We start from the raw sequence: 14718 nt of genomic DNA, 5'->3' as shown, positions 1-14718 counted from the left end.
GAGAAGTTTGTCTTCAAAGAGGAGGGAGAGAACTTTTTGGAGTGATAGAAACATTCTACATCTTGATTGTGCTATTGTTTATACATCTGTCTATATTTGTTAAAATGCATTGAACTATACACTTAACATGGGTGAATTTTATTATGTAGACCAATAATAAAATATTAAAATAGATATGGCAGAACTTAAAGGTGATGAGTTCTCTCAAAAGTTTGAAAAATGCTCAAAGACATAGAAAAGAAGAGGATAACTCCAACATCTGAACAATAATAATCCTAGAAATAAAGAACAAAGAAATTTGGTGGGAAGACAATTATCAATAAAGATTATAAGAAAAATTTCTAGGATTAGAAGATTTGTATTGCTAGATTGAAGGAACACTCTGAAAGAAAAGAGACACACCAAGACATATTATTGTGAAATTTGAGAACACTGTGGATGAAGATTCTAGGAGTTTTCAGAGAGAGAAAGAGAGGGAGAGGGAGAGGGAAAGAGATGGTGCCAGGTTTGGGTGGGCTGGGGAGGTGGACTAGATAGATAGATAGATAGATAGATAGATAATCATATAATACATAAAGGAACAGAAATGAGAATGCTACTGGACTTTTCACTGACCATACTGGGATCTAGGAAAGAGGGGATCTAACACAGGAGAGCAGCAAAGGAAATTCCAGGCTGATGTCCATGCACGGGGTCTAAAAAACAATCAGTGCAGATACATACAGAGGGTGGAAGCCTCCAGCAGAAAAAGACAATTGACAGATTGTCCCATATGTTTGAACATTTGGAAATTAATTTTGATGGCTATTTGATAGATACTATGCAGCATGTGAAAATATGAAGGGGAGATACATGGCACTGGGAAATTATCAATTCAAGGAAAAATTTCAGATAGTACAAATAGGAAACATAATTAGAATATAGTATTTGGCTGGTTATTTGTATACTGATGCTTATTTGTATAGTTATAATAATGTGGATGTTAAGTATTGAGAATGAAAAATTATAACTGTTTGAAAGGATAGGAACAGGAACTGGGGTGGGAGAGTGTTAGAGAAGAATCCACATATATTTTCAGTGGAAATAATGAATTCAACAAATATTTATTAATAACTATTATAAAGTTAGGCCCCATTATTTACTGATCCATGAATAAATTTCTAAAATAGAGGAATCCCTTCACTATGAAAGGGTTTGAATCTTTGGCAATAACATCCTTTATATCTGGGATTTGCTGCCCACAGCCATTCAGTTACAATGGGTCAAGGGACTACCAGGAAGCATAAAAATGGAATATCAAGACCTATGGTCCTTTTGCTCCATGAGTAGAGGCAGCCCTACCTTCCTTGCTGATTAGGATCAATTATTTTTGCCAGGATGGTGAATCCACTTCTTGTCTGCTGGTCACAGGCATGAGGAGTCCCTAAGTGCCCTGGTGGCAGCCATAACTTAGAGTTTAGTGGGACCCTTGTGTCCTCTGGTATTTTGTCATCTAGACTAAAATCTAGCTCCTTATGCTCCCTACTCTTTAGTCATTACTGCCACAGATCATATACTTTTTTGGGGGGGGGAGTGGATTAGAGGGAGAGGGAGAAAGAGAATCTTAAGCAGGCCCCACACCCAGTGCAGAGCCCAATGTGGGGCTTGATCTCATGACCCTGAGATCATAACCTGAGCCAAAATCAAGAGTCAGATGCTTAACTGATTGAGCCACCCAAGTGCCCCAAGATCATATGATTTCTGACAGATGAATTTAATTTTATGCCCATCTTGAGAGCCTAACTGAAGTTACACCAAATGAAGACATTTCAGTTGCCGTCTTTTCTCTCTGGACAGGCTCCCTCTCAGACTTTTTTGGTTGGAATTGTGGCTTATTCTTGTAGTTCTCTTGTGTGGAGTAAAGGGTACTGACCTCACACCACTCTGGTGCTGCCTGGAGGTCTACCAGACATATGAGGTTTAATGCATGTGCATGAGGTATATATACAAAGACACTGTATTATACATATTTTCCACATTAGTATGTTATAATCCATGCCTCACATATATTTTAGTGTCAGCAATAAATAGAACAAGAAATCCATTATACAGAGATTCAAATTTTGGGAAAGATAGTTCTGCAACAAAAGGAACTTAATCAAATATTTCTATGTTTCTTTCTGCTTGTATTGGAAGAAGCCAATAATAAGAATGACTTTATAGAAGCCCTGGTTCACTTGAAATAAAATCTAGATGCATTTGAAATGAAATTCCCATGGAAACACCTCTGAGGTGACAAAAATCTTAGAATTTTTTCTGGTGTTGCATCATGCATTCAAGAACCCTCTAAGATTCCTAAAGGAAAGTGAACGTTTAATAAACCCCTGAGGTCTCCTTTGCCCTTACGTCTTAAGAAGAGTTTACTTGTAGTGCTTATTTTAATTTTTTGATAATGGTTTCTTTTTCTATTTCTTAAATATGTGTGGAGGGATTGAGAACAGACACTGGGATTCATTAGAGTTGTTCTGGGCTATGGAAATTTCTAAGTGTAAACAGACAGATAAGGCACTGTCATTGTTGAGTCTTAGCCGAGGGCAAGCAAGTCCTCACTTATGTGTGTGCACACACTCACAAACACACACAGGCATGTGTACAGAGGTTTTAGTTGGATTTGCCTGAGGAAGATGTACTTCTGCCTTTGTGTTTTGATTTCTTAAGTTCCCCAAGAGGTCTTCAACTCTTAACACAGCAAAAAACATAACTCATCCGCTGACACTTGAATTTATCCAAATAGAGACCTATTTTTTGGATAGATAATTTGCCACACTTAATATATAAAAGCCTCTGGAAAAGTTGCCACACAAATTCTATTAATCTTTACATAATCTCAGTTAATAACCTACATTGTGTGGCTTGTGATTGTCTAAAACCTCAGCAAAGTCTCTTGCCCCTCTATGCTGTTACTACCGTCAGAATTTCCTCCCTCAGATCCAGGAATGTGGGTTAACATATTATGTTTAAAGTGCAGGACAAAAATGTGATGCTGTGGAAAGGTGCTGCATTAAGAGATGAACGTCCAGTGTTTTATTAGAGTAACTGATCTTACCAAGCAAACACTTTTCAGGTCTCTTTCAAAGTCATCACTCGAATGTCGGATTATTCTATTTAAAACTGAAGTCCGTAAACTTTGCCTTTTCTATCCCTGTCCCTCACATTCCTTTTCCTCATATAACTTTTCATATTACATGTTTTGTCTCTTTCTTTCACGTATTTTCTGTCTTTTCCCACTTGAATAAAGGCCCCATGAGGGCAGGGATCACTTTGTGTTTTTTCACTGAAGAAATTACCGGGACTTGGAAGAGTTTCAGGGATGGGGTAGATGTTTAATTGGCAGGTGTTGAAAGAATGCCATCCTTGTTCAAAGTCTTTCATCAACTTCCCATTATCTGACATATTGGCAGTAGAGTCTGTTCTCTGTCTTTAGGTCTTGATAGAAGCTGTTATTAGTTGTTTGGCAAGTATTTGTTTTTAATAATCAAGCTTAAAATGAAGGATCAAGTAGTGGAGAAAATTCAGAGAAATTCTTTTTTAAATTAATTTATTTTTAGGCTTGGCGAAGGTGCAAATAATTCTTGGTATATACTGGATGTGATTGAAATAATGAATATCCTTCTCTAAAGTCTGATTACCCTAATTTTACCTTTCCTTGTTTTAACACTTCCTACATTCCCTTAAAGTTATATAAGTACTTGCTTTTAACTATAAAGACTCTCATGATATCTTAGTAAGTAAAAATGCTGCTTCAGAGATTTCACTGTCCCTTAGAAGGAGGTAGCATGCTTAGTGATTAAGACAAAGAAGTTTAGAATTGGACAGACTAGGGTTTGACTCAAGATTCTGGAACCTAAAAGCAGTGTGCCCCTCACTGTAAAGGAGAGATTAGGAGGTCTAATCTATAAGGCTGTTGTGAGGAATAAGCAAGGTACTATTTTTTGTGCATTGCTTTAGAAACTTGGTTTTAGTATAAGGGTGCTGGATCTATACTGTGTTTGGTACACAGTAAGTGCTCAGTACAGGGAAGCAAGTACTATTTTTTCCCATAAGGCTTTGTTGTTAATTGTGCTTACAAAGATGTAACCAGAATGAAAGACTAGGTAACTGAAAGCCATATCAAGCATTTTCAAGGGCATAAACAAATTCTCTTCTTCCTTAGGGAGGATGGGTCTCTGGAGCAGTGATCCTGAGGGATTCTCTGTAACTACATCACTGAGATCTCTAATCCAGAATAAAACTCTTTAGTCTCGTGTTATCATGGGCATTAGGAAAGGATGCTGTCTCATACCTAGAATTTGGACAAGAGACTTGGGCCAAAGCTACAATCAGATCAAGTTCTTCAGGTCAGCAAGACAATTAGAGTTTTGATCCTCAAAGTAGAGAAGCAGAAGCAGAGGGTCGAGCTCTGAGTTGTCACTTTCTGTTCACCAGGGCCATTTGAGTGTCCATGAAAGAGCTGGATGAGAGCTAGTGCAGAACAGCATTGTGACTCCAAGCAGAAGGAGGGTGAGTGCCTGCCTGACCTGGTCTGTCCTGTAGCAGAGGGGGTAAAACCTCAAACCCCAGGAGCCAGACCACCCGAGTTCACCTTCTACTGTAACTTAGCAGCATTGGGACTTGTGCAAGTCACTTAGGTGCAGGGTCCTCATCTGTGAAATGGGGATAATCACAATGCCACACAGCATTTAGAACAGCGCCTATCCCATAGTTAGTACTCAGTAAATGTTCCTATCCTTGTCTTCTCCGTTACTCCCTGCGCTTCCACGGTGTGTAGCCTTCTCTCTGTCTAGTGACTTGTTTCTTTTTCCCTTAGGGACCCTCCTAGAGGACAATGGCTGCAGATAATGCCTCCTCTGTGGCAGAGTTTGTCCTCGCAGGCTTAACAGATGAGCCAGAACTCCAGATGCCTCTCTTCCTCCTGTTTCTAGGTTTCTATGTGGTCACGGTGGTGGGGAACCTGGGCCTGATAACCCTGATTGGGCTGAATTCTCACCTTCATATTCCCATGTACTTTTTCCTCCTCAACTTGTCCTTCATAGACTTTAGTTATTCCACTACTCTCACCCCTAAAATGCTAGTGGGTTTTGTCTCAAACAGAAATATCATTTCCTATGCAGGGTGTATGACTCAGTTTTTTTTCTTCTGCTTCTTTGTCTTTTCTGAATCCTACATCCTGTCAGCGATGGCATATGACCGCTATGTCGCCATCTGTAAACCACTGCTGTACACAGTCACCATGTCTCCTCAGGTGTGTTTACTCCTTTTGTTGGGTGTTTATGGGATGGGAGTGTTTGGGGCTGTGGCCCATATGGGAAACATAAGGTTTATAACCTTTTGTGCTGACAACCTTGTCAATCACTATATGTGTGACATCATTCCCCTCCTTGAGCTCTCCTGCAATAGCTCCTATATAAATTTGCTGGTGGTCTTCATTGTTGTGACCATTGGCATTGGGGTACCCATTGTGACCATTTTCATCTCTTATGGTTTCATTCTTTCCAGTATTCTCCACATTAGTTCTACTGAGGGTAGATCCAAAGCCTTCAGTACCTGCAGTTCCCATATAATTGTGGTATCTCTTTTCTTTGGGTCAGGAGCTTTTATGTACCTCAAACCACCTTCTATTTTACCCCTTGACCAGGGAAAAGTGTCCTCCATATTCTATACTGCTGTGGTGCCCATGTTCAACCCATTAATCTATAGTCTGAGGAACAAGGATGTCAAAATTGCCCTGAAGAGAACCTTAGGCAGAAAAATCTTCTCTTGAAAATGCCTGAGAAAGGAGACCCAAAGTTTTGTTTATTAGAGTATTTCTTTTTCTCTTCAATAAGGGGAACAAATGCCAGTATTTGTTCTCCTATTTTTTTACCATTAAATTTTTTATTGTTATGTTAATCACCATACATTACATCATTAGTTTTTGATGTAGTGTTCCATGATTCATTGTTTGTGCATAACACCCAGTGCTCCACGCAGAATGTGCCCTTTTTAATACCCATCACCAGGCTAACCCATCCCCCCACCCCCTCCCCTCAAGAACCCTCAGTTTGTTTTTCAGAGTCCATCGTCTCTCATGGTTCGTCTCCCCCTCCGATTTGCCCCCTTCATTCTTCCCCTACTGCTATTTTCTTCTTTTTTTTTCCTTAACATTTATTGCATTATTTGTTTCAGAGGTACAGGTCTGTGATTCAACAGTCTTGCACAATTCACAGCGCTCACCATAGCACATACTCTCCCCAATGTGTATCACCCAGCCACCCCCTCCCTCCCACCCTCCCCAGTCCAGCAACCCTCAGTTTGTTTCCTGAGATTAAGATTTCCTCGTATCAGTGAGGTCACATGATACATGTCTTTCTTTGATTGACTTATTTCACTCAGCATAACACGTTCCATCCAAGTCATTGCAAATGGCAAGATCTCATTCCTTTGATGGCTGCATAATATTCCATTGTGTATATATACCACTTCTTCTTTATCCATTCATCTGTCGATGGACATCTTGGCTCTTTCCAGTTTGGCTATTGTGGACATTGCTGCTATAAACATCGAGGTGCATGTACCCCTTCGGATCCCTGCATTTGTATCTTTGGGGTAAATACTCAGTAGTGCAATTGCTGGATCGTATGGTAGCTCTATTTTCAACTTTTTGAGGAACCTCCATACTGTTTTCCAGAGTGGCTGCACCAGCTTGCATTCCCACCAACAGTTTGGAGGGTTCCCCTTTCTCCGCATCCCCGCCAACATCTGTTGTTTCCTGACATGTTAATTTTAGCCATTCCGACTGGTGTGAGGTGGTATCTCATTGAGATTTTGATTCGGATTTCCCTGATGCCGAGTGATGTTGAGCACTTTTTCATGTGTCTGTTGGCCATTTGGATGTCTTCTTTGGAAATATGTCTGTTCATGTCTTCTGCCCATTTCTTGATTGGATTATTTATTCTTTGGGGGTTGAGTTTGATAAGTTCTTAACAGATTTTGGATACTAGCCCTTTATCTGATATGTCATTTGCAAATCTCTTCTCCCATTCTGTTGGTTGTCTTTTGGTTTTGTGGACTGTTCCTTTGCTGTGCAAAAGCTTTTTATCTGGATGAAATCCCGATAGTTCATTTTTGCCCTTGCGTCCCTTGCCTTTGGCGATGTTTCTAGGAAGAAGTTGCTGCGGCTGAGGTCGAAGAGGTTGCTGCCTGTGTTCTCCTTTAGGAGTTTGATGAACTCCTGTCTCACATTGAGGTCTTTCAACCATTTGGAGTCTATTTTTGTGTGTGGTGTAAGGAAATGGTCCAGGTTCATTCTTCTGCATGTGGCTGTCCAATTTTCCCAACAGCGTTTGTTGAGGAGACTGTCCTTTTGCATTGGACATTCTTTCCCGCTTTCTCGAAGATGAGTTGACCATAGAGTTGAGGGTCCATTTCTGGGCTCTCTATTCTGTTCCATTGATCTATGTGTCTGTTTTTGTGCCAGTACCATACTGTCTTGATGAGGACAGATTTGTCATAGAGCTGGAAGTCTGGAATTGTGATGCCGCCAGCTTTGCTTTTCTTTTTGAACATTCCTCTGGCTATTCGGGGTCTTTTCTGGTTCCATACAAATTTTAGGATTATTTGTTCCATTTCTTTGAAAAAAGTGGATGGTATTTTGATGGGGATTGCACTGAATGTGTAGATTGCTCTAGGTAGCATTGACATCTTCACAATATTTGTTCTTCCAATCCATGAGCATGGAACGTTTTTCCATTTCTTTGTGTCTTCCTCAATTTCTTTCATGAGTATTTTATAGTTTTCTGAGTACAGATTCTTTGCCTCTTTGGTTAGATTTATTCCTAGATATCTTATGGTTTTGGGTGCAATTGTAAATGGGATCGACTCTTAATTTCTCTCTCTTCTGTCTTATTGTTGGTGTATAGGAATGTCACTGATTTCTGTGCACTGATTTTATAGCCTGCCACTTTACTGAATTCCTGTATGAGTTCTAGCAGTTTTGGGGTGGAGTCTTTTGGGTTTTCCACATAAAGTATCATATCATCTGCAAACACTGAGAGTTTGACTTCCTCCTTGCCGATTTGGATGCCTTTGATTTCTTTTTGTTGTCTGATTGCTGTGGCTAGGACTTCTAATACTATGTTGAATAGCAGTGGTGAGAGTGGACATCCCTGCCGAGTTCCTGACCTCAGGGGGAAAGCTCTCAGTTTTTCCCCATTGAGAATGATATTCGCTGTGGGTTTTTCATAGATGGCTTACGATATTGAGGTATGTACCCTCTATCCCTATACTCTGAAGAGTTATTATCAAGAAAGGATGCTGTACCTTCTCAAATGTTTTTTCTGCATCTATTGAGAAGACCATATGGTTCTTGTTTTCTCTTTTACTAATGTATTGTATCACGTTGATTGATTTGCGGATGTTGAACCAACCTCACAGCCCAGGGATAAATCCCACTTGGTCGTGGTGAGTAATCCTTTTAGTGTACTGTTGGATCCTATTGGCTAGTATTTTGGTGAGAATTTTTGCATCCATGTTCATCAAGGATATTGGTCTGTAATTCTCCTTTTTGATGGGGTTTTTGTCTGGTTTGGGGATCAAGGTAATAATGGTGGCCTCATAAAAAGAGTTTGGAAGTTTTCCCTCCATTTCTATTTTTTGGAACAGTTTCAGAAGAATAGGTACTAATTCTTGAAATGTTTGGTAGAATTCTCCTGGGAAGCCATCTGGCCCTGGGCTTTTGTTTGTCGGGAGGTTTTTGATGACTGCTTCAATTTCCTTAGTGGTTATAGGTCTGTTCAGGTTTTCTATTTCTTCCTGGTTCAGTTTTGGTAGTTGATACGTCTCTAGGAATGCACCCATTTCTTCCAGGTTATCTAATTTGCTGGCATAGAGTTGCTCATATGTTCTTATAATTCTTTGTATTTCTTTGGTGTTGGTTGTGATCTCTCCTCTTTCATTCATGATTTTGTTTATTTGAGTCCTTTCTCTTTTCTTTTTGATAAGTCTGGCCAGGGCTTTATCAATCTTGTTAATTCTTTCAAAGAACCAGCTCCTAGTTTCGTTGATCTGTTCTACTGTCCTTTTGGTTTCTATTTCATTGATTTCTCTCTGATCTTTTATTTCTCGTCTCCTGCTGGGTTTAGGCTTTATTTGCTGTTTTTTCTCTAGTTCCTTTAGGTGTAGTGTTAGGTTGTGTATTTGAGACCTTTCTTGTTTCTTGAGAAAGGCTTGTATTGCTATATACTTTCCTCTTAGGACTGCCTTTGCTGCATCCCAAAGATTTTGAGGAGTTGTGTTTTCATTTTCATCGGTTTCCATGAATTGTTTTAATTCTTCTTTAAGTTCGTGGTTGACCCATTCGTTCTTTAGTAGGATGCTCTTTAGCCTCCATGTATTTGAGTTCTTTCTGACTTTCCTCTTGTGATTGAGTTCTAGTTTCAAAGCATTGTGGTCTGAAAATATGCAGGGAATGACCCCAATCTTTTGGTACCGGTTGAGACCTGATTTGTGACCTAGGATGTGATCTATTCTGGAGAATGTTCCATGGGCACTAGAGAAGAATGTGTATTCCGTTGCTTTGGGATGGAATGTTCTGAATATGTCTGTGAAGTCCATTTGGTCCAGTGTGTCATTGAAAGTCTTTATTTCCTTGTTGATCTTTTGCTTAGATGATCTGTCCATTTCAGTCAGGGGGGTGCTAAAGCCCCCACTATTATTGTATTGTTGTCAATGGGTTTCTTCACTTTTGTTATTAATTGCCTTATACAATTGGCTGCTCCCATGTTCGGGGCATAGATATTTACAATTGTTAGATCTTCTTGTTGGATAGACCCTTTAAATAGGATATAGTGTCCTTCCTCATCTCTTATTACAGTCTTTGGTTTAAATCTAATTTGTCTGTTAAAGGGATTGTCACCCCAACTTTGTTTTGGTGTCCATTAGCATGGTAAATTGTTTTCCACCCCCTCACTTTCAATCTGGGGGTGTCTTTGGGTCTAAAATGAGCCTCTTCCAGACAGCATTTCGATGGGTCTTGTTTTTTTATCCAATCTGATAGCCTGTGTGTTTTGATTGGGGCATTTAGCCCATTTACATTCAGGGTAACTATTGAAAGATATGAATTCAGTGCCATTGTATTGCCTGTAAGATGACTGTTACTGTATATTGTCTGTGTTCCTTTCTGGTCTATGCTGCTTTTAGGCTCTGTGTTTGCTTAAAGGACCCCTTTCAATATTTCTTGGAGGGCTGGTTTCGTGCTTGCAAATTCCTTTAGTTTTTGTTTGTCCTGGAAGCTTTTTATATCTCCTTCTATTTTCAATGACAGCCTAGCTGGATATAGTATTCTTGGCTGCATATTTTTCTCGTTTAGTGCTCTAAAGATATCACGCCAGTCCTTTCTGGCCTGCCAGGTCTCTGTGGATAGGTCTGTTGCTAATCTAATGTTTCTACCATTATTGGTTACATATCTCTTCTCTTGAGCTGCTTTCGATTTTCTGTTTGTCTCTGAGACTCGTAAGTTTTACTATTAGATGTTGGGGTGTTGACCTATTTTTATTGACTTTGAGAGGGGATCTCTGTGCCTCCTGGATTTTGATGGATGTTTCCTTCCCCACATTAGGGAAGTTCTCTGCTATAATTTGCTCCAATATACCTTCTGCCCCTCTCTCTCTTTCTTCTTCTGGGATCCCAATTATTCTAATGTTCTTTTGTCTTATGGTATCGCTTATCTCTTGAATTCTGCCCTCGTGATCCAGTAGTTGTTTATCTCTCTTTTTCTCAGCTTCTTTATTTTCCATCATTTGGTCTTCTATATTGCTGATTCTCTCTTCTGCCTCATTTATCCTAGCAGTTGGTGCCCCCATTTTTGATTGCACCTCATTAATAGCCTTTTTGATTTCGGCTTGGTTAGATTTTAGTTCTTTTATTTCTCCAGAAAGGGTTTCTCTAATAACTTCCATGCTTTTTTCAAGCCCAGCTAGTATCTTTAAAATCATCATTCTGAACTCTAGGTCCGACATCATACTAATGTCCGTATTGAGTAGGTCCCTGGCAGACGGTACTACCTCTTGTTCTTTTTGTTGAGCTGATTTTTTCCGTCTTGTCATTTTGTCCAGAGGAGAATAGATGAATGAGAGAACAAAATGCTAACAGGGTAACAACGTCCCCAGATAATACACTCTAAACAAATCAGAAAAGACCTGAAACCAGGGAAAAGAAAGGGAAAGAAAGAAAAAAGAGAGAGAAAAAAAGAAAAAGATAAAAACAAACAAAAACAGAACAAAACAAAATAAAAAACAGAATATGATCAAATATGATCAGGCTGGTGCATAGATCAGTGCCACACACTAGATTTTGGGTTACTTTGGTCTGTTAGAAGAAAGTGCCTTCCAAAATTTTAAAGAAAGAAAGACTTCTATATGTACAAATTAAGGGTTGATACGATGAAGGGATGGAATATAACTGTAAAGATGAATATTATACAAAATTTTATAAAAGGAATTGATAAGAAGTTGTTTGAAAAAAGAAAGAAGAGGATTAAAAAAAAAAGAAAGAAAGAAAAAAAAGGGGAGAGAATGTGATCAGGCAGGAGACTAGCACAAAGCCATACACTAGAGATTTAGGGTATATTTTGATCTGTTAGAAGAAACTGTATCTCAAAATTTTAAAGAGAGAACAACTTATATATATATATGCCAAAAATAAGGGTAACTATTATGAAGGGATAGAATATGACTCTAAAAATGAAAAATAAAAATGTTTATTTAAAAAAGGGATTGATAAGATGTTGGTTGAAAAAGGGAAAAAGAAAAATTAAGAAAAAAAAAGACAGTTAAAAAAAATTAACTTTGAAAGACTAAAGAATCATGGTAAAAAAGCCATGAATTCTATATGCAGTATTTCCCTAGCGCTGGAGTTCTGCCATTCACATTTATCGGTAAACTTGGTCTTGGCTTGCTGGCTGTTCTTGCTGATCTTCTGGGGGAGGGGCCTGTTGCCGTGGTTCCCAAATGTCTTTGCGGGAAGCGGAATTGCCCCGCCCTTGCTGGTCGGGCTACATAATCTGCTGAGTTTGCTCTTGGGAGCAAACTTTGCTTAGGAAACTTTGCTTAGGACTTGAACTTTGCTTAGGAAAGTTCTCTTCTATTAGAAAAAAAGTAAAGTTAGGATAAATGTTTAGTTTTGTCCTTTAGAATGGTTCTGTTCAATAGGGATGTAATAAAAGAAACGAAAGTGTAGGAGAGGACTGTGCTTTAGATAATATTATAGAGGGAAAGATCACTGAATTGCTTGAGTTGAGGATGTCATAAGATTGATGGAAAATCAGTACAATGTTGGTAAATAAAAAAAAATCTCACCCTTTCTTTAAGCTGAAGTATGTTATGCACACGGGGGCACCTGGGTCTGCCTTCAGCTCGGGTCATGATCTTTGGGTCCTGGGATGGAGCCCTGTGTCTGGCTCCCTGCCTCTGGGTCCCTGCTAGGTGGGGATTCCACTTCTTCCTCTCCCTCTCTCCCTCCCTCACTCATGCTTTCTCTCTCTCAAATAAATAAAATCTTAAAAAAAATAAGTTATGCATAGCAAAGTGCACAAATATTAAGTGTCAATGAATTTTTTCACATATATAAGGCTATGTAACCATCACCTAGACCAAGAGATAGATTTGCATCATTTCAGAATATTGCTCCCTGTCCCTTCCCAGTAAATATTACTCCCAATTCTCTTTCTGGAAATAGCTACTATTTTTACTTTTATTGTTACAGATTCATTTTGCTCATTCTTGAGCTTCATATAAAAAATATTGCATTTATTTTTTTATATCTGGCTTCTTTCTCTCAATATAAAGTGTAATGTGAGTTTCACCCATAACATTATATGTACAATATTTTGTTCTTGGGTATTACTGTTTGGTACTCCATTGCATGAATATAGAACAATTTATCAACTATCCTATTAATGGATATTTGGCTTGTTTTCAGTTTCTGCATATTGTTTTTAATAAAGATACTATGAACATTCATGAGCGTATAGTTTCTTTGAAATATACTAATTTCTCTCAGGTTTATACCTAGCTGTGGATTTATTGGGTCCAGAATAGATATACTTCTAGGCTTCTTAAATACTACCATCTGTATTCCAAAGACTTTAAACTGATTTGCACTTCCAACAGTTTCCAGGTAAGGACACTCATCCTTCTGAACACTCATTGTTTTAAATTCTTTTCATTTTAACTACTCTTTTGGATATGTAGTGCAATATCACTTTAGTCTTTTTCTTACATTTCCCTAATAAGTAATGATGTTGATTTGCAGGTGACATAGATATATATTCATAATATATTCATTAGCTATTTGGATATCACCCTTTGTGAAGTGCCTGTGCAAGTGTTTTGTCTGCACAAAAATAGTGTCTAAGCTCTTTTTCTTATTTTTTGCCAATATATTTATTTATTTTTATTGTTCATTTGGCCAACATATACTACATTATTAGTTTTTTTTTTCTTATTAGTTTGAGTTTTAAGAAAGCATATTCTGGATATGAGTCCTTTTTCAGACGTAGACATTGTAGTTATTTTTGTTCAGTCTGTGCCTTGCCCATTCAGATGGCCATTCCTAATGATGTCTTTTTGGTAATAGATGTTTTAATTTTAATGAAGCTCAATCTATCAACTTTTTTCTTGACTGTTAATGCTCTGTCCTATTTAATCTTTAACTATTATGAAGTTATAAATATATTCTCATGTTTTCTTCTGAAAGCTTTATTGTTTTTCCTTTAATGTTTAGATTTTTGATCAATTTTAAATTAGTTATAATGTATGGTGTGAGGCAGTGAATTTATTATTTTTTTCAAGAAAATATTCAATTCCTTTAGAATCATTTAGAGAAAAGGCCATATCTTTTCTTTAAATTGTATTGGCTATATTTCTATGGATCTATTTGAAGATCATGGGACAATATTCTTATGTGACTAGTTGGAGAGAAGTTGGCTTGGAGCCAAAGTGCTGTATTCTGCCAGCACAATGTTGAATTGAAGTGGTAAGAACAAACATTCTTGTCTTGTTTTGACATGGATGTTATGTTTATTCTAGAAATTTGATATCTTTTATGCTGTTTTAAATGGAATTTTTTTAATTTAATTTTTTTAAAAAAGATTTTATTTATTCATGAGAGACAGAGAGAGGCAGAGGCAGAGGGAGAAGCAGGCTTCCCACGGAGCAGGGAGCCTGATGTGGGACTCGATCCCAGGACCCTGGGATCGTGACCCAAGCCGAAGGCAGATGCTTAACTGACTGAGCCACCCAAGCATCCCCTAAAATTTAATTTTTTATCGTTTATTACTAGTATATAGAAATACATTTTCTTTTTATATGGAGTTGACCCTTGGACTACATGGGTTTGAACTGTGTGGGTCCATTTATACATGGATTTTTTTACAGTATAGTACTGTAAATGTATTTTTTCTTATGATTTTCTTTTTTTAAGATTTTATTTGTTTGACAGAGAGAGAGAGAGAGAGAGAGATTACAAGCAGGGGGCGGGGGGGCAGAGGGAGAGGGAGAAGCAGGCTCCCAGCGGAGCAGGGATCCTGATGCGGGGCTTGATCCCAGGACCCTGAGATCACGACCTGAGCTGAAGGCAGATGCTTAACCAACTGAGCCACCCAGGCATCCCTTCTTAATAACATTTTCTTTTCTCTAGCTCATA

The 14718-nt window shown here is 38.4% G+C and overlaps 1 protein-coding gene across 1 annotated transcript; it reads left to right on the top strand.

Moving 5' to 3' along the window:
- Positions 1-4864: 4864 nt before the first annotated feature.
- LOC113914606 (olfactory receptor 8B12-like) lies at positions 4865-5800 on the top strand. Its single transcript, XM_027579982.2, has one exon. The coding sequence runs from the start codon at positions 4865-4867 to the stop codon at positions 5798-5800; it is 936 nt and encodes a 311-aa protein (XP_027435783.2).
- Positions 5801-14718: the final 8918 nt, after the last annotated feature.

This window comes from Zalophus californianus, chromosome 11 (genome assembly GCF_009762305.2).
Source record: "Zalophus californianus isolate mZalCal1 chromosome 11, mZalCal1.pri.v2, whole genome shotgun sequence".
NCBI lineage: Eukaryota > Metazoa > Chordata > Mammalia > Carnivora > Otariidae > Zalophus > Zalophus californianus.
This window is presented reverse-complemented; position numbering and strand designations above follow the sequence as displayed.